The sequence below is a fragment of the Mizuhopecten yessoensis genome, unplaced genomic scaffold (assembly GCF_002113885.1).
Source record: "Mizuhopecten yessoensis strain PY_sf001 unplaced genomic scaffold, ASM211388v2 scaffold2995, whole genome shotgun sequence".
Taxonomy (NCBI): domain Eukaryota; kingdom Metazoa; phylum Mollusca; class Bivalvia; order Pectinida; family Pectinidae; genus Mizuhopecten; species Mizuhopecten yessoensis.
In genome coordinates this window covers 490321-511611 of record NW_018404823.1, presented here as the reverse complement: position 1 = coordinate 511611, position 21291 = coordinate 490321, and the positions used below count along the sequence as shown (strand labels likewise).

The 21291-nt window shown below is 36.6% G+C and overlaps 1 protein-coding gene across 1 annotated transcript in view; it reads left to right on the top strand.

Annotated features, from left to right (window-relative positions):
* Positions 1–21291, top strand: part of LOC110446786 — a 93560-nt gene that overhangs the window by 18625 nt on the left and 53644 nt on the right. Inside the window, exons 2-14 of the mRNA XM_021492104.1 lie at positions 2309–2807; positions 3239–3367; positions 7515–7765; positions 8811–9027; positions 12441–12562; positions 13096–13294; positions 15329–15472; positions 16124–16395; positions 16679–16892; positions 17195–17283; positions 17785–18007; positions 18433–18573; positions 20909–21156. Of these exons, the coding sequence (XP_021347779.1) occupies positions 2375–2807; positions 3239–3367; positions 7515–7765; positions 8811–9027; positions 12441–12562; positions 13096–13294; positions 15329–15472; positions 16124–16395; positions 16679–16892; positions 17195–17283; positions 17785–18007; positions 18433–18573; positions 20909–21156 (2682 nt within the window). The 5' untranslated portion in view covers positions 2309–2374. The remainder of the gene's footprint in view (positions 1–2308; positions 2808–3238; positions 3368–7514; positions 7766–8810; positions 9028–12440; positions 12563–13095; positions 13295–15328; positions 15473–16123; positions 16396–16678; positions 16893–17194; positions 17284–17784; positions 18008–18432; positions 18574–20908; positions 21157–21291) is intronic.

Genomic DNA, 21291 nt, shown 5'->3' with positions numbered 1-21291 from the left:
TTCTTTTACACAAACACTAATGTTGTTTTCGTCTTCCGAATGTGAAATAGCTTGTTCATTTCACTGGTTTTTTTTTATAGTAATTGAGCTCCAACATGCATAACCAAAGAAGGGAAATTTTATTATTGTTAAGATTTTTGTTTAAAGCATAAAGTCGTCCTCATTTTTCTTACCTGGCATGTGTATACATAATGCATAATATAAATTGACGTCTGCAGTGCTATTTTTCACATGCGTTTTCATGCGAGTGCTAATGGCTAAATTCTCTTAGACTCATTATAACTGAGATATTGAAATTCATTATATTCCAGTTCATTGGCAATAATTATGAAAATATCACTCACTAAAATGTTTCATTGATATGGCGATAAGCTGATGATACTTTTGTCCCGATGAACCTTTTGTTCCCTGTATAATGATTTGTCAGCTTAACGTCATGTTAAGATTCGTTAAAGTTAAGGTGAAGCATTTTCGTAAACCTTACAAGACGGCAGACTCTGCTGGTGGATTATTAATCCCCGTGGTTTGCTGTAGATTTGATATCTACAGTTTTCTCTTTTGAGTGATGACAGGGTTCACAATATATACACTTTACAGATTATTTAGTTTGAAATTAACGGGTTTTATGCTCCTGGCCCTCTGTATCTTCAACTTTCTGGTCACTAGCTACACCGATGAGTGCTAGGAGGACGAAACAACTTACGATGCAATGGAATTATGTTTGGCTTACTGTATCTATTACCAAATGTTCAAAGGTGCGATCACCTGTGTGTTACCTTCACCTTCCTTAATGTTCGCTTGCTGCGTAAATTCGACACGACAGAAGAATAGCTCTGGTCAAAGGTATTGTACTCGTAAATATATCAGGGTATCGAATGACTATTATTTTGCTTCATATAACATCTGAGTTGTATTTTAACATTATTACTGTGTCGTAATGTTTACTTACATTCCGGCATTAATGTCGGTTTGGGTAGGGTAGTGTTATGAAGCTTCATACAAAGCAGTCTCGACATCCTATTTAGACTTTGATAAACAAAAGTTACAAAATACGGTTCAATTTAAGTAGATTTGTATGTTATATTCCAATGACTCCAACTGAAAATGCTTAGAGTAAATAAAACAAAAATGGAAAACAATTGCCACAGCGTCACAATACATGAAATAAAATTACATACTTAAAGGCTATAATAGGAACTAAAGATATGTCATAAACATCCCTAATCCATAATAGAACTGGGCCGAAAACGTTTCGAGACCGATTTGTGGATAAGAAATTATCAACATTCAAGCCATACTTCATTTTAACTCTCATCGAGTCCTTTCAGGAAAATGTAAAAATCGAAGAAAATCATTTCAACTACCATCTGAAATATATTGGTATTGGAAATATCAACATGTAAATTTAATAAATACAAACATATACCAAAGACTGTATTCAAATGTTTATAATTGTGTTAAATTTATGTTCGCAGTGTTTCATGTGTTGTAACAGGGCGAAAGCGAGCAGCGGTCTTAACACACATAGACATACATACTATCCCGTTTTCCTATATCTAATGGTTTAAGAGGAGAATGTAGTTTATTAAAAATGCAAAATGTATATGTTTTCAGTGGTGTTTTATTATGTTATCTGTGGGGTGTATTAGAGCTTTTATGGTTTAAAACCCTGTTCAGTAACAAACACCGATATGAAGGTGGTCAGACATTTAACAAAACCTTCAAGGCTCACAAGGAAACGACCTTAGTTCCAGGTGTTCCTATATACTCTGCTTTGGGGGACTATTTAGCCTTGTGTGTTGACGCTATGGTATAATTTCCCTGTCTTACTTCATGACTGGTGTTATCTTGGCTGTTCGTTTCTTTTGAAAGGAAAACAGTATTCGCAATGACTACTACAAACTATGATATGCACAAATATTTTCGCAACAATTACTCAGTATAGTTAGTTCGTCTCAATATATCTTGAGTAAATGAGTAAAAATAGCATCACCTATATTTAAAATATAAAAGGTATACGTTGCTAATTAAATAGTACACATAATGTGATACTTAATAAATAATGGGGACGTAGGAAGTACAAAGTCATACGGAAAGAAACGACGAATATGTGCAGTATAGGAACAAGGAGACAGAAACCTAACGCTAAAGGGCGTTGCTGTCAGTACAGAAATCGCTCATCTTTCGTTGTGTCTGCTATTTGAATTTTCAGTTGTTTTCTAAATCGGCTTCCTAACATGTGCGAAAATGTCTACAGAACGACCACATTATTATACCAACGTTTATAAACGTTATGTTCTGTTCACAGATGTGAAACATATCAAAGTACAAGAATTTGTTGAGCAGACATGAGGCAGGAGACGACCCGGTCCTGATGAAGTTCCATAGTAGATTAGCCCTACTTCTGATCGTGTTCGTACACGTCATCTGTGAACCAAAATTTGTAGGCGCCGATGAAGAAGACAGCGATGACGCAGATGATGACTTAGATGAGGAGGAGGAAGAGAACTTTAAATCTGCACCGGTGTTTAAACAATTGCAAAATGAAGCACAATCTTCACTTGCAACGCAGACAGTGGCAGGGGAACTGGAAACCCCCACTACTCCGACCGGATGGAGCTCAGTCTCGTCCACACTTGTGAAAAACAGCACTTCTGCAAGTACAACTGTACCACATGACTCCACCACATCGTCGTGGACGTCGCCTACTGTTCCAACCACGTGCAGTGCTGTTTCCTGTCTCCATGACGGCACGTGCATTGAAGGAGATGTAGGGATACAGTGTTTTTGTCCTAGCCAGTTCACGGGTACAATTTTATGTTCAGTCTACCCGTCTAATACGTTATCGTCTGTACTATGTAGGTACAGTTTAAGTAATACATAGTTTCAAAATAAAACGTATGCAACGAAGAACTCTTGATAAAAATATTTCATAACTTTTCAATCAACTCAATTGCCCGAGTATTTTTAGTTGTCAAATAGCAGTTTTGTCGTTTCCTGATGATAAATTCAATCTGCTTCCAATTAAATATATTTTAAAAAAAATCTGCATACTTTAGTACTACGAAGAGTTCGTTCCTACATACGGTAGTACCGTTCATACAGTATTCCTCAATTAAATGTTATTAAATTTCATGTGTAAATTAACCCATTCAATTAAATTATGGTTTAATCAATAGGTTTTATGCATTTGAATATTTACGGTTTTGCATCTACAAACATTTCTATTTTGTTGTAGGCGTGTATTGTGAAAGCCTCTTAACCTGCCAGTCTGACCCGTGTGGGGCCGATGTGGGGTGTGTCGACAGCCCTATGGGACCGTACTGTATGTGCCCGGGGGACTTCAGAGGCGACTTGTGTCAACAGAGTAAGTATAAAACTCAACAATGCAAAATTACTCCAACATTTCACGTGACAATGTAGATGGATCGTCCTTAGAAAGCATTTTCATTCCTTAAACAGTAATGTTCATGATTGTTCCTATGTGCGATTTTCTAGCACAAACTACCCATAACTTATAAGCATGCAAAACGAGGGCAGATTACAAATATCACTGTCACTATCTGTGGAGAGCTAATTCTACAGGCAAAGCGAATCTATTATTTTAAAAATAAAAATGTATCGAAGAACTTATTTAAGACTTCATTTTCTGACTAAATACATGAATACCCAGTCCTCGCTTGTCACAAGACATTAACAGTGAAGCAAAATGCAAATCACGAATAACTAAGTTTAGAAAGAATTTCAGTCTATACACCAAAGGTGTGAATTTCAGTCTATACACCAAAGGTGTGAATTTCAGCACCATTCTTTGAAGAATGTAACTACTTCGGTGTCATTGCCTGGTCCAGAAATTGGTTAAAGCATGCCAAATCCCAGAACGATTCCGAACTATACAAATAATAGTAAATAAAAATAATAATCTTTATTTATTGAGGATTAAAACCTGGTTTAGCTAAAATCTAATCTCCCTCAGGGTCCTCTATATTAGTAAAATGTGTTAGTTTTACTTTCTTTTAGTATCATACAAATGTCTAATAAGGATAGCAATTTGGGAAAAGGGTAAAAAGAACATTATATCATTGAAAGTGTTGAGCCATGATGAAGGGTGTGCCGACCGAGACATCTTCTCAAAGTAGTGTGGCGAAATACCTCACCAAAGAACAGAGAGCAGAAAGAAAACATTTCAAAGCAGATAAAAGAGGGGAACAAGTAAGGGAAATAGTAGGCATGGACAGGCAATTAACAACCCGAGACACTCTGCCAGCAACAACCTCCAATCAAAACACATCTCACGTATTGAGTATACAAATGACTCAATGGTAGATCCCAAGAGCCAAAATACCAACTAAAATCAGAACTCATCATATAGCATTTCAAGAAACTTTAGTCTTTAAGAGGGATGTTGTATATAGCCAATGAAGAAGCACCTCATTCTTAAAAAGTAGAAAGGTTCTAGGATAATACAGTTTTTCAATGAGAAAGAGAATCGAAAGAGGAACCTGAAAGTCTTGTACACCAATGCGGACTTTCTCTCTGCCGACAATGTCATAATAGAAGGATCTATCTGTTGAATCTCAATACCATGTTTAACACTAATTCTATGAACTTAATGACGTACTAGTGGAAACCTATCATGCATAATCCATTTCCAAAAAACACTTTAATCTATATAAGGTCACCCATAGCCTGCGACGCAGAAGGAATGGGCGATAATTTAGACAAGAATGTTTATAGTGACGTCAGCCTGGCATACTGAGTAGCAATGACTTTTTTCAGAAAGAATTAATAACTGTTTCTTGTTCCAATATGTATTTCAATTCACGACACAATAAGAGGACCATTTACCTACGTTACTATACCACCAATTAACCGAAGAGGGGGAAAACGGTGAAGACTATACCGTAAGCTACATGTACAAACAAGATCTAGGCGAAAATGTCTTTTGAAATAATATTTCAAAGAGCAACATAAACAATATGTTTTTGAACGAACCAAACTTCAAAAACGGAAACTAAGAACTTTTCAAGACTAATCTCTTGGGGAAAACACAAACAGGGAACACCTAACCGTAATTTGACCTCAAAATCGAACGAAACAAGAAAGGTTATCATGGAGAATATTGAAAACAAGCGTTCAGGAAGGGTAAGCTTATTCTGTTTCACTGACAACAACCAGCATGTAAATCTAGGTCAGATCCAAGTAATTCATATGTTTAAAGTTCACACCAGGCTGGTGTCAACAGAACTACAGGGCACACATATCACAACAACAAAAATCGATATTCACATAATACAACTAAAAAGTATCGATCCACTTCAATCGACAGTACAACTGTTAATTTGATTGTTTTACTGTTCCGCTAAATAATGTATTCACGAAACAATACTAGTTAGTAAAGCGAGACTAAGATACAAGAGTAACCGATATTCAATATTTATAGAGTCATTTAGCTAGGATCAAACTGCTCAAGTTCGTAAACACTAACAAACAACTATAATTTACAGAGAACTCAAGGCTACATGGAATCTTAATATTTCTTATATACGTAGATCCCTTCAAAAACACGAGAGAGAAAAATTATCATAAAGACAAAAGTAAAACAGTTTTGTTAAAATTCAAAATAAAGTCCAAATCCTTAATCACAAAAGTTGCGTGATCAAATTAAACGGCGAGAGGAAACGTCTAGTACCAAGTCTTGTAGAAGATGTAGAATTATTCCCTGTCCACTCGCTCTGACATCGTTGTGACAACGAAATATGTTGAAAGGCTAATCAATCTAGGTTTAGATAGCTCAGCAGGACCAAACAGTTAGCATCCCAAACATTTTCACAAAACATCCAATCTGAATTTTGAAACTGGTTTGCAATAAATTCATCCGTGAAGGCATAACACTCACAGAAAGGAAACCGACGAACGTCTTGTCCAATACATAAAGGGGTTTGATCAAGCTGGGGAGAAATAATCTACCCATCAGCTGGACCTCGGTACATTGTAAATTGCTGAAGCGCATTTTAAAGATAAAATTATTCTACGAATGATTAACAACAGCGTCAACACGGTTTTAGACTTGGACAATCATACGCAGAACATCTACTTGAGGTTCCGGAAGATTTGACGACTGCCATGGGTAAGGATGAAATGTATTCATCAATGTCTTCACAATGGCTTCTTCTTTACAAGTTGAAAGCGCACAGCATCAAAGGAAATGCATGTATGAATGACTGGACAAAACAATCTGGGTAATATGAAGCGCAGTATCGTTATCAATGAAACTGCACCGAGCTCAAACATCTTGACCAATTTGATCCCGCAGGGAGGTGCTATCGGGGCGATTTGGTCCTAACCTGTGTATATGACTTGGTAGAAGCCGTTTTTTCCATTTTATATGATCTGCAGATGGTACAAAAATATATTACAAAGGATCTAAATCAGTATCAGTAAGTGTACAATGGCCTGAGAGGTTAGAGAACAATAAATCAGATATGTACCTGGTAAGAGCCAGCAAAGTATGTAAACACGTTTTCGCGGACGTATTCAGGAGAAAGGTGGTGTTGGGAAGCCTTTTCAGAAGGTTTACATGTGTAAGCCAATCTGCAATTCTTAACACTATAAAAGCCATCAGGTAGACCACATCTTGACTTTTAAAAATACTGCTAAAATATCCTGCAACATATATTCAGACATCATTCACACGTTTTATACGTTAAGAGGAAAGAATTATCCACCACTCCGATCAATCTTTACAGGCAACCGAAGTGATGAAGCTCCCTCGTGGTAACCACTCTGATACATGTAGGAGGTGACCGAAACCTCTAACCTTCATTGGGCAGGTTACCCACCCACGAAAAATAACTAAAAATGATAGTTTTAATTTAGAACAGTACTTCTCTAGGCCAAAAGATTGTTTCTGATCTCTAATGGGAAACATTGGTCAAAGATCTTGGGCGTGATGTATCTCTTAAACTATTTTATAAAAGTTGATGGCGTTTATCGTATTCCTCCTTATTGTTAATAAATTTAATTTTGCTTTGAATTTATAATAACTAGAAATATTTGAGTCAAAAACAGTAACTTCATTACTGAACATGTAAGATATGAATAATATTAATTCGAGTAAAATTTTGATTGAAACCAGGCCTACACATCGTGGAGTATTTCAAAACGTTCTGGAGAAGTAAAAATCATAAATAATGATTTAAAGAAAACAAAAGATGTACAATTACGACAATCCTTCGGATATGATCATATGAACAGTATATGTCTTGTGGAAATGTATACAGTCAGAGAGGTTTGAAACTATTTTACTCGCCTCTCTCTAGAAGGTCGTGCTCTCATTGGTTCAAGAACATTGCGTGTTGGCGTAATAAAGCTTGTACCTCGTCACTTAAACAACAATGCTACCATCATACAATTCAATTGATTGACAGACACTCTTAGAGATAAATTGATTATGGAGTATACATGTGCAGCAATGTCCTCAACTTTTTTTTCATTTTGTTTTTGTATTTCAGGTGACTTCCATGTCCAGTGTTCCGTCTCCACCACACAGACGTTTCACGACCTGACAACACAAGGGGCGGGGCCCATCACATGTTTTGCCGCCAATAGCACCACCCAATCAATATGTTTCGATATGGACGACTCATTGGTGTATTCTATCGACAACCCAAATCCTGGGCCCTTCAACATCACCTACAATGCTCTTGGGGACAGTTTCTGTCTGTATGCTGACTCCGCTATGGTGCAGGGAGGCACGCATTGTGTAAGTGGTGTGGATATTTCCGCGGTATATATCAGCTCATGAATGGTTCGGACTTCCATTATTATTATTTGTTAGATTTTATGAAGAACGATATCAACTGTCTGGATATCGGGTAATATAAAATGTTGACAGGTAGTATAACTTTGAATACCAATTAGTTTTACATTTTATATTACTTTTTTGCTAACAAGTCAATGGTCGCCACAGTCCAGCATACACGCCAGTTTGATGTGTTTTATGTAATTCTGAAGAAATTTCATAAAAATAGAGAAAATAAAACTAAATGTGATTAAATTATTATTAAACTTGTAGAGAACCAAGCTCATAATTCGTGTAATTCTAGTTATTGAGTTGACAGCTTATCATAAAGAGTTACAGTTTCATAATTACACTGAAATATCTAAATCAAAATTACCGTTGGTAAAAGACCGGGTGCCGCAACTACGCTGTTCATATTGACATTCATGTGACGTATGTACTTTTAAACATGGATGCACTGTCATTCTTCGATCGAGGCATTGTTAGAACTGTGATAACTGTCATCAATTTTGAAGTTTTAAACAACATGAGCAAAGTTAATCGCATAGTATGAAAGCGAATGGTTTTGAAGCTAGTCTTATTGGATACTATCTATATGATATATTTGGCGCTTTCATGATGTTATTGTATCAATGGGGAAGAAGCAATGGCCGTTATCTGACGCTGGCGTTAATTATATTTCCACAAGAATGGTATGTTTCTGGTCTGAGGGAGACTTACTGATTGTCAAGAGATTAATTAAAGTTTGTTTGAAAGATTCAATACAAAGATATCTTCGTCTGGATGGAATTTGTACAACAAGAAGCAGCTAATTTTGCCTTTAATCGCAACGGTGTCTTTTTTCATATAAGTAACTTGGAAAATGTTACTTTTTCGTTCTTGGACACACACACAAAGAAGTTAATGATATAGAAATCAGTTGTTTCACTATTCAGAGTTATTTAATCTCGCATATAATAAGTCATATTAATATGATAATACACGCATATCAAATGTACTTTTTTAGTTTCGACTTTGGGCTACGGAAGCAGACGACCTTCTGTACCGTCCGTGGCGTAACGCTAGTCATGACCACTGTGTGGTGTTCAACTCACCGCCAGTATTACTTGGGGAGCCATACTCGGTGACGGTTGACGTAACCGACCTCAGACGGGGTCTTGCTTTACTGGACCTAAACTACACAGACAATTTTGTTTTCCCAAATGTCGAGTTCTTCGTCTCTGGTAAGTCGATGTAAAGTAGACTAATTCGAGTTACAGAATATTTGTTTGAGATTCACAGGTGCCAACAAATGATAGGGCCATTCTATGACTATTTTAGAGTGCCTTCCTACTGAAATACTACTACTTGTAAATTCACTCAATAAAACGTATATTGATATTCTGGTGTATATTTAGACACAGCAAAGATTTTTAAAAAATCTTATTGTAAATTACGAAAAAAACTCAAATATTAATAGAAGGAGATCGAGAACAGATCCCTGTGGCACTCCCGAAGATCTTTTTTGTCATCGGGTACGTACGTGCACGTGTTAGTTGCTTTTTTCAAAACAACATTTTATCCGACATAATTTCTCTGGGATTGGGGAAAAATAAAAAGCATTTACATGTTTCTCCAGAAAACTCAAACATCTCCAATAATATTATCAAAAGCTTATTCTTGAATAAAATTATATTTATAAAATAAAAATAGTATGCAACTTAAGCTATTGCAAATAATGTTTACAGTGTTAATGTTAAGCTAACAAAGCTTTGATCACGAAATTAGATTATTTTTAATTGGACGCTTTCTATTGAGGATGCATAATTCAATATTTTAATGCAATGTTTTGTATATCATAATGATATAAACGAATATTTCCATTGGGCATAAAGTTCTGTAAAAATAAAAGAAGTTAGTTTTATTTTGAAATGTTTCAAGCGACAGCTTAGGCGAATCCGGAAGTAGAGTTCAAGCGAGTTTTGTTTGTAAGTGGAAAGCTCCCTACATGCGTGTGGACGATTTGCGGTCTTGTAACGAAAATCTGCATCAACTAACCGTCATGGTGCGATTGTGTAACACGAGTTCGGATTTATGTTTATATATTGTTCCTTCATTTTCAGTCAGTGAATGATAGTGACATTTTCTAACGTATCTTCGACCAAAGTCAACAAGACTGTGTCCTACATTGTATATCAGGCACATACGTTAAAAATATTGAAATTGTCTTCCCAACTATATCAATTTTAGGTTAGGGAAGACATGTCATATTTTCCATGTTTTTTACATTTCAGATGCCAATGATCCTATGTAAACAAATGGGAACAAAATAATAAATAGCAATTTCAGAGTCAAAACAAAGTGCAAATAGACTTGTCCATTAAAACCCAGTCAAAACTCGTTTTAAGGGATTCAAGAGTGTGCTCTTAAAAGCCGATTGAAAGAAAAACCCTGATTACACCACTTTTAAATGCCTGGAGAACCAGGATTTTTATGAGAAAAAATACTGTTATCCTGGTATAACTCAAGGCCGAGTGCCACAACACCTTGCAATTGGCCGTTTTCGTTTAAACGGTCAAACCGGTCGGACCAGAGTTGTTCGTTAATTAAATAAGGTCAGACCCAATAGTCTGATGCTGCTTTCAGGCAAGCCTTGACAAAGCCTTGCAAGGCCTGCATAAACATTTGCAGGTCCGCCAGGATTTATACCCGAAATTGTTACATTTATAAACGGTCAAACCGGTTGTTCCGCCTAAACGAAAAGGCCCCTGGCCAACATATATCTTTTCCCAATGGAAGTGAAGCATTGACACAGTCTGTGTCTAGCAGGAGATGTGACAGCTTCCATTCAATTTAAGAAAAGACTAGGCCAAGTTTCCTCAGCGCACACCAGACATCTATCTGTCAAATTATCCAAGTCAAGTGTCGGGGCCAGAGGAAAGTGTCTAAGAAAAAGCACGGTTCTGTATGTACATTGTTTGTTGTTGCCAATTAATGTTCTGGATTAAAATTCCACTCTTGGCATAAACAGTCACATAATATATTGCCAGATGGTATATTGTAATGTTCTATCATCGGCTGACATATACATATTGCATAAAGTGTGAATAATACCAACATATTTGTGCTGGGGAAATTTGAGATTTTAGAAAATCTTCTATATGTGTAGAAGATTACAAAATTGCTAGTTAACCGTAATGTTATATAAATAGTGTGAAGTTTTTGAAAAAAGAGGGAGGTGTGTAGCAAGACTGGGCCTAGTACCTACATGCATGTGTCTATACTGTCTAGGAAGCTAGTTTGATTGGAGTGTAACAGGAAAGAGAATAGTGTGCTTCCACCAGGGATCAAACCCGCAATCCCTCGGTTCCTTGTCCGACGCTCTACCACTGAGCTAAAGGGAAATCCCCTCTGGCTCGAAGCTAGAAGGTGACCGTAATCCTATGTACAATTAACATCTGCCACACTACTCCTCCTTTTTAAATGTTTGCCCTCGAACACCACAACCCAGGTTCTAACTCCCTATCATCACAGTAAGGAACTACAGGCCACAGACACAATTAATATTTGTAACAGGAAAGAAAATAGTGTGCTTCCACCGGGGATGAAGCCCACGATCCCTAGGTTCCTACATGTAGTCAGATGCTCTACCACTGAGCTTAGGGAGATTCCCTCTAGCTCAAAGCTAGAAGGCAACCGTAATCCCATGTACAATTAGAATCTGCCACAGGTGTACTAGTGTTCTACTAGAATTTGGAGGTCATATACAATGTAGTTAGCCCATGGGGTTAAATCCTGGTTTGGCCTTGATGCTTTTTTCGTCTTACATTACACTAGCTGCGGGAATCGTAGCTTCAAGGTCCGTTAACAATAAATAAAAAAAATAAAAAAAGATTGGGGCCTAGAACTCCGCTTTCCCGCAGCTAACATTACACCTGTGTAGCTAAAGGCATTCGGAACAATAAATTATATATAGGTACTAGTAAATTGTAGTAAAGTAACTAGGAACTTGAGTTAACCTCTGTTAATTTTTATAATTGAAAAATAAGTAAGAATTGTGAGTGACCCTGTTATAATGCTAACCCAGTTACCAGCCGCAAAACATATTGCAACTAAGTGGTAGTTTCATTCCATACCATATTATATCCTACCAGATGTCCAAACCACAAAACTTCAATCTTTGGAAGTTAATATTTATCTCCAGGCTTCCATATTCATACATGTAAGACAGCACTCTGCTCTACAGGCACGGTATAGTCTAGTTGTAGGACGCCAGGCTCGTGACCAAGGGCTGCGGGTTCAAATCACGGCACGGCACTGTGTTGTATCTTTGAGCAAGATACTTTACTCCGCTTGTTCCAGTCTCCCCAGCTGTAAATGAGTATGTAGTTGGGCAGTGCTAGAATTGTTGAATGCTAGCTGTTAGAGCCAAAATGGCAGCTCTGGCTCTATGCTCCCCAGGGAGTTGAGAAAGATATTGGCTGGTTGCAAAGGCCCTATAACCACAGATACTAATTTGTGAAACGCTTAGAGACGACCTAGGAACTAGGTTGTGATAAAGCGGTATATAAGAACCTCAAATTATTATTATTATTATTATTACAGTCCACTTCATACAACACAGTTAATTTGATTTGTCCTTTATCATATTTCACAGGTGTGGCACCTGCTGCTTGGGAGAGCTACTTTGGTGTTGAAACAGCAACAGGAATTGTTGGTCTGGATGCTGACATACCTATACCAGTCTACAAATATCAAATGGTGGAAATCAACATTACGGTAGGAAACTCTATATCGTCAAAAGTCACTGGGATGTGGCTCAGATCCCCCTACCCCACAGTCCATATATTTGATTAACACATATATATAAGGACCGTGGGGTCAGAGTAATTTGTCAAGGTGATTTTGCTGAGACTATAGCTAGTACATGTTTATATAACACTGTATTTTTCATGTCATTTTAAGAAATCTACTGTATATACAAATGTTAGCTAGCGGTTTAGCTAAATCATATCTTTTATAAAGAAAATATGTATCTCATGATAAGTCAAAGTTACATTATGAAAATGTTTCAATACAGTGAATCCTCATTATCAAGCAGAATGGATGACATACAAGGACTTAGCAGTATTGAGGTAGACTGTTTATTATAAACAAGTTGTTAAGACAGATGTAAAAAATTGAAAGATACAAATGTACTGGAAATAAAGAAGATAGATTGTGAAACCAGAGGTTTAATGTGTAGATTTTAATTAGTCATTTCTATGCAATCTCCATGCTTTAAGATTAAACAGTCTGTGTGTGTGTTACAGGTAACAGATGGCGGAATCCCTGCCATGGCCGACGAGGGTGTGGTACATCTTGTTGTCCTCAATGGATCGCTCTTATGTACAGCTCCGCCCGTGTACCTCAGTCTGGGGGCCTTACCCAACGGACAGACAAGCCTCGGGACAGTACAGTGCTCAGGAGTAGCGGATAGTACACTCTCCTTTACAGCTGATCCATCACAAGGTACAATTATGATATAGTTGCTGTTGTCTTTATCTGTACAAACAGAATATGCTATTCATCTTGACTTTAACAGCCCATAAATATAACTTATGATTTTATGGTTATTTCGTGTATATATTCAATAACTGAATGACATTAAAGAGGATATGCTACCTTCAAAATAACTTTTGTGCATTGTTTTATATCTTTTTAAATGACTTTCAACAATTTTACCTCTCAATTTTAATCAGGATGTATATTTTTAGCCCACCATCATATGATGGTGGGCTTTTCAAATCACCCTGCGTCCGTGGTCCGCCGTCCATCGTCTGTCGTCCCTCCGTAAACAATTCTTGCTATCAGTATTTCTCAAGAGGTACAAGAGGGATCTTTCTCAAATTCATATGTAGGTTCCCCTTGGTCCTCAACTGTGCAGGGCAACTTTTGAGACTGATCGGATAAACAACATGGCCGACAGGCAGTCATCTTGGATTTTGACAGTGAAAGTTTGTTATGGCTATTTCTCAGGAAGTAACAGAGGGCTTTTTCTCAAATTTTATTTTTAGGTTCCCCTTGTTCCTTTGTTGTGCAGCAGTGCCTGAAATGGACGGTCGCCCGTTCGCCAATGGTGATTAAAGTCTTGCTCGGGCGACCAAGTTGTCAAAAGTGAGGTATTCACTGGCCCAACAAAAACAGTTTGGGCGACTGTCGAAAAATTCATGAATAAAAGAAATTATAGTCCCTTCCACATTAACTGGGGGGCAGTACATTTTTCAGTTGTCATTACTTCGATTTGAATCGAACTGTCCGTGATTTAGTAAATGTAATGATTTTTTTTTCAGATTTTCTATATAATAACTTTGAGGTGCAAGTTTTGTGTATTTCTTTGGGAAATACTAAAGACCTGAATGGAGTGGATTATGTCAGGTTTTAACTAGGGTTGAAGAATTGAAAATATAATGTTTTATTTTGTTTTACATATTACAAACATTGTCATGTTGTATGTAATTTAAATGTGCTGAAGTATCGTGTTAAATGCTGTGGAAATATTTCTTCCCAAAATTATTGGGCCAGTGCTTCAAATTTTTTACTCGCCCCAAAAAAGAAATTTGGGGCAGCCAATGCAGGTTCCCCACTATCCTTTATTGTTTATGTTTACTTTTGAAACTGACCAGTTAAAAAACATGACCTACTGACAACCATCTTCGATTTTTTACATTGAAGGTTTGTTAGTACTATTTCTTAGGAGTAACTTGAGGGATCTTTCTCAAATTTGATATGTACGTTCCCCTTGATCCCTCGTTGTGCATGTTATATTTTGAGCTGATCATATAAACAAAATGGCTAAAGGAAGAACTAAACAGATCTTTCTCATATTGCAATGATCGATTCTATTTCTTTCACATTAAGTACTGTACTAGTAAATATGTGAAATGACAAACTCACTTTAATTGAAGGTTGGCTTTCATACACATCAGTATTAAGTTTAGATCAAAAGTTACCTCAAGGTGCATTTATAACTGTTAACATGACTCGATCAAACAGATTAGAGGAAAGAAGAGAAAAGATTGCACTGACAAAGAACTAATGAAGATGGTACAATGGTGGGCGCCAAGATCCCTCTGGGATCTCTTGTTTAACATGTCATCGGCTAATTGTCTTTTTTCCTTATTTATTATTTCAACCATATTTTAAAAGGTTTCCAGATTTTGAAATTCTTTCTACTAGAAGGTACATTTTATCAAAAGATAGCATATATCCTTAAGCATATAGTTGATTGCTTTCACTGTGATCACTTATCCTATACATTTTCATTAGGTTTTGGGTCTAAATAATTATTTTGTAATGAATTTTTGACAGAACATGAAGACATGATTCCTGTTCAGTATTTCAAATATACCTCTAGTATGAGAAAAAAAGAGTTTTGAAAAATATTGTTCCTTTTTGTGTGTACATACCTGGCATATGCAAACGAAATTCAGAGAGAAGCCCAGTGGTCATTTTACCAATTAACAGAACTCACCCAGGTGATACGATTTAATGTTCTTTCTGTAGGTTTGCTGGTTGTGAATTTCCAAGGAGACCTGTTTCTGGCAAATCAGTCACAAGGGTTGTCTTCCCCTGGTAACTACATCGTTCAAGTCATGGCTCACCAGCCACCGTTTCCTAGTGTCGCTGTGGACGTCAGCGTCAGTGTTGGTAAGATCACTCAGATTCTGGTAAAGAATTAGATTCAGTAATAATTTTTAAACTGCAAAACATGAAACTGTGTACTAACAACCATGGAAACAATAAAATCACAGGTGTTATTATTAAAGTGCATAAGTGTTCAAAATAGATGGCTATGTGTTTGCACAAACAAAGTACCAGCTAAATGCAAATTATTGTAATTTAATTAAACGGGCTGTAAGTTTCATTTCAAAAGAACCTAGCTACCCAGGAGCAATTAGTTTGTTAGTAATCATTTCAGCATGCTTCTGAAAATACAGGTGCTGTCATGTCTTCACCAGTTTTTATCTATTTCTACATGTTTAAGAAAAATACTATATGTGTACCAGACATTGTTTTTGTTAGGCCCTTTATTGTAGTGTAGTCAATCGCCTTTGATATTTTTTTTATTTTATTATAATTTTCACTTTCATTCCTAATCTAAAAGCATTCATACTGTAAGGTGCCTAATATATATACCTCTCCTATATTTATGTATGGAAGAGTCCTTATTAAGCATCACACTTATATATATATATATATATATATATATATATAAATGTAAACACCAAGAACATCTATACAGAACCGTTTCCGCTGTTTTATTTAGGTAAGGTAACTTAAGTGTTTCTTTTTTGACAGGTTATTTCGAGCCAGAGTGTTTAGCTTCTCCAAATCTGGTTCTGATGATTTCGGAAGAAAGTCCAGTAAACAGTTGTTATGAACTGTACCAATGTAGGTCACCATTGTTTGGGGGTCCTATGAACTGTGCATTACCTTCAAATGATACCCTAGGGAGCTACTTTGAGCTAGACTGCACAGCGATGAGCCAGAGCTTCAGTCATCACCTGGTCAATGTCTCGGTCTGTGTTAACACAAGCATAGCTCAGCAAAATCAACTAGGCATACACCAGGTAAAAACTACATCGGCTTATGTCTAGTTATTTCAATATATACCAGGTTTGTATTTCAGCTAGTTGAAAATGAGGTAGATATTTGTTAATTTGAGGTTTACCTGATATGCACCTTAGCTTGGTACATGCCAGATAATTTGACAATTAGACCATTATAATTCAGTTACTAGTTTCAAATTTTGTCTTAGTGCATGTGCTTTTCAGATTATTTTTTTGTGATTTTTTTTTTTAGGTGGGGGTTATTTGTTGGGCAATATTTATTAATTTTGACATTTTTGTACAGGTGCATGGAGAAATCTCAAATGCTTTTGGAACAACAACTTCAATTTTTGGAATAGATGTCCTGGCGGGGAACTTCTTTCCTCCATCATTTTCTATCGTCAATTACGTTGTGGAAATTTCGGAAGTGACTGCTAACGGGACTGATCTGTTCCAGCTGATGGCAACAGATAATGATATTGACGACGTCCTGACTTACAGTATCATTTCTGATCAAAGTAAGAGTTGCGTTTTGAGTGTCATGGCCATATGCATACACTAATTATTTAATATGGGAGGGTGTAAGGTTGAAAATGATCACAGGATTATAATCTTAGACATATACTTCATAAAATTATTCAATTGACAATCTGCATCTGGTTTCCTTGCAACTTACTTGAATTTTTTTTTTTAATACACAATACACATTTGTATTTCCATTGTATAACAAATTTGTCTTCTAAATATAATCAATTATTGGGAACTCTTTTGTATTTTCACAAATGTTATTCCATTATAATAGTATTTTTTGTTGTTCTAGATGTGCCATTCACTGTATTGGGGGACAAGCTGCTGGTGTACGGCAAACTCAATGCCACTTTTCAGAATTTCTACACCTTTCAAGTCAAGGTAACCACATCATAATTTTTCATGCGATATTCTTGATTACCTATGCTAAATGTATTCCAGCCCACCAGACCCATAAACCAGGGATCAACAAATTTCCTCTCTTTTTGTTTTGGTTTTTCTATTCTTTTGAATGTTTTAAGGGTTATTTCATTTTGAATTTCTATGGTTTTCAAAATAGTAGAAAAAAGTATGAAAACAATTTTGCATGAACCTGTGCTTCAAAAATTAAAATATATGTTTTTAAAAGTCTTGATCAGGCCTCCCGTATTCATAACTACTATTTTTCCCCATATCCATACCCTTTTTCAATAATCATTGGCTGAATTTTTATTTTTCAAGTCTTAGTGGGATAAAAAATATCAAAAATATATCATTCACTGATCAAATATATACAGTATGACAGCTAGATCTGGTTTACGCAGGTAACCAAATTATCCAATGTTCAGAATAGACAGGTTATTGCATAAATAACAGTATGTTTATATGTATATAATGTTTCAGGTGAGAGATCTAGTAGGACATGAGGCCAGGGCACCGGTATCCATCACCATTTCTGATGTCAATGAACCACCGATTTGTTCCACTCCCTATTCCTTTGTAGTGGATGCCACGGCTACCAGTGGCCAAGTCGTGACACAGCTGGCCTGTTATGACACAGACAGGCAGGCCAGCTTTCAAAACTTCATTTATCTACTCAATCCATTTGCATCAAGCTCAATTTCTTGTAAGTCATTTTCTGACAGTGGTTTGTTGAGTAGCACTTTTTTCGTTTTTTTGGTGTTTTTTTAAAACTGAAAGGTAATATTTGGTAGTCTGTGATATATATGATAGTGTTAAAAGCTATTTTGACAGTTGTGTTTTCATTATGTGTTGGTATATTGGTAGTTATTACAACATTGATTGGTCAGTCCAACTGTATTTTTTCTAAATGATATGATGGCCTCTGTACTGGAGTTGAAGATCAATTGCTTTTAATTGGATATAAAAAAGATTATTTTTTTTTCCTTTTCCAAGAAAGTTACACTAAGTATTGTTAGAATTTCTTTTTCAGTATATGCTTCTTCTAAAAGAAATCAGCGTAGGAAATATATTAATTTAAATCAGCTATACTATAAACGTTTATCAAGTCTTTTATTTTTGTTCTTGCAGCCTTATTAAATGTCAGTTCAGATGGACAGATAGCTCTGCTACAGGACATGGGAGGAGATGTGGAGTCTTATACCTTCACTGCCCTGGCTAGAGACTTCGGGGGTCTAAATACATCTATACAAGTCACCATGATAGTCAATAGTAAGTAGGTTTACCTGGTAATGGTGTAGGGGTCTAAATACATCTATACAAGTCACCATGATAGTCAATAGTAAGTAGGTTTACCTGGTAATGGTGTAGGGGTCTAAATACATCTATACAAGTCACCATGATAGTCAATAGTAAGTAGGTTTACCTGGTAATGGTGTAGGGGTCTAAATACATCTATACAAGTCACCATGATAGTCAATAGTAAGTAGGTTTACCTGGTAATGGTGTAGGGGTCTAAATACATCTATACAAGTCACCATGATAGTCAATAGTAAGTAGGTTTACCTGGTAATGGTGTAGGGGTCTAAATACATCTATACAAGTCACCATGATAGTCAACAGTAAGTAGGTTTACCTGGTAATGGTGTAGGGGTCTCAATACATCTATACAAGTCACCATGATAGTCAACAGTAAGTAGGTTTACCTGGTAATGGTGTAGGGGTCTCAATACATCTATACAAGTCACCATGATAGTCAACAGTAAGTAGGTTTACCTGGTAATGGTGTAGGGGTCTCAATACATCTATACAAGTCACCATGATAGTCAACAGTAAGTAGGTTTACCTGGTAATGGTGTAGGGGTCTCAATACATCTATACAAGTCACCATGATAGTCAACAGTAAGTAGGTTTACCTGGTAATGGTGTAGGGGTCTCAATACATCTATACAAGTCACCATGATAGTCAACAGTAAGTAGGTTTACCTGGTAATGGTGTAGGGGTCTCAATACATCTATACAAGTCACCATGATAGTTAACAGTAAGTAGGTTTACCTGGTAATGGTGTAGGGGTCTCAATACATCTATACAAGTCACCAGGATAGTCAACAGTAAGTAGGTTTACCTGGTAATGGTGTAGGGGTCTCAATACATCTATACAAGTCACCATGATAGTCAACAGTAAGTAGGTTTACCTGGTAATGGTGTAGGGGTCTCAATACATCTATACAAGTCACCATGATAGTCAACAGTAAGTAGGTTTACCTGGTAATGGTGTAGGGGTCTCAATACATCTATACAAGTCACCATGATAGTCAACAGTAAGTAGGTTTACCTGGTAATGGTGTAGGGGTCTCAATACATCTATACAAGTCACCATGATAGTCAACAGTAAGTAGGTTTACCTGGTAATGGTGTAGGGGTCTCAATACATCTATACAAGTCACCATGATAGTCAACAGTAAGTAGGTTTACCTGGTAATGGTGTAGGGGTCTCAATACATCTATACAAGTCACCATGATAGTCAACAGTAAGTAGGTTTACCTGGTAATGGTGTAGGGGTCTCAATACATCTATACAAGTCACCATGATAGTCAACAGTAAGTAGGTTTACCTGGTAATGGTGTAGGGGTCTCAATACATCTATACAAGTCACCATGATAGACAACAGTAAGTAGGTTTACCTGGTAATGGTGTAGATGGTCTCAATACATCTCTACAAGTCACCATGATAGTCAACAGTAAGTAGGTTTACCTGGTAATGGTGTAGGGGTCTCAATACATCTATACAAGTCACCATGATAGTCAACAGTAAGTAGACTTACCTGGTAATGGTGTAGATGGTCTCAATACATCTCTACAAGTCACCATGATAGACAACAGTAAGTAGGTTTACCTGGTAATGGTGTAGATGGTCTCAATACATCTATACAAGTCACCATGATAGTCAACAGTAAGTAGGTTTACCTGGTAATGGTGTAGGGGTCTCAATACATCTATACAAGTCACCATGATAGTCAACAGTAAGTAGACTTACCTGGTAATGGTGTAGATGGTCTCAATACATCTCTACAAGTCACCATGATAGACAACAGTAAGTAGGTTTACCTGGTAATGGTGTAGGGGTATCAATACATCTATACAAGTCACCATGATAGTTAACAGTAAGTAGGTTTACCTGATAATGGTGTAGGGGTCTCAATAAATCTATACAAGTCACCATGATAGACAACAGTAAGTAGGTTTACCTGGTAATGGTGTAGGGGTCTCAATACATCTATACTAGTTACCATTGAACTTGAAAATAAAGATACAATGTAGATACATGGAAATCTGACTGTATCAGTATTTAAATAATATAATAAATATGTTTACAGTATATATATATATATATATGTAGTGTGACAGATATAGGATATTTATGCATTGTTTTGTAGTTCTATCGGGAAAAGGCAGAAATAAGTTGTGATAACTTGCGCCTAATCCTTTTGTTGTAGTATGCAATAAAATCTGCTTAAACTATTAAAATAGGATATTCATTTTTGAATTTTGATTGCATTGTATTTATGCTTGTATTCAAAATTGTCATTTTTTCAACTTTACAGGATATTTTGCTCCTATTTGTCCACTCGGCTTTGTTGAGACAAACATCATGGATGACTTCGGCCCTTCCCGATGCTTCAGTGTAGACACGGGCTGTACTGATCCACTAGATGGAAGTCTGTTCTACAGCCTCACAGGTGGAAATGGCACTCAGCTGTTCTTCGTCCAGCCAGACGTGTCCAGCCTGCCGGTGACCACATTGACCCTATGTCCACGAGCCATGCTGACCAGCCAGCTTGGTACCTGGCATGTACGTCTTACTTGTGACCGTGGAATTTGTAACCATTTAGTTTTTATTTTAACTATAGTACTGTGTTAACATCACGTTTTTTTATACCTGATTAAAGTTTGGTGATCATCGGTCAAAGCAAAGCATCAAAGATCA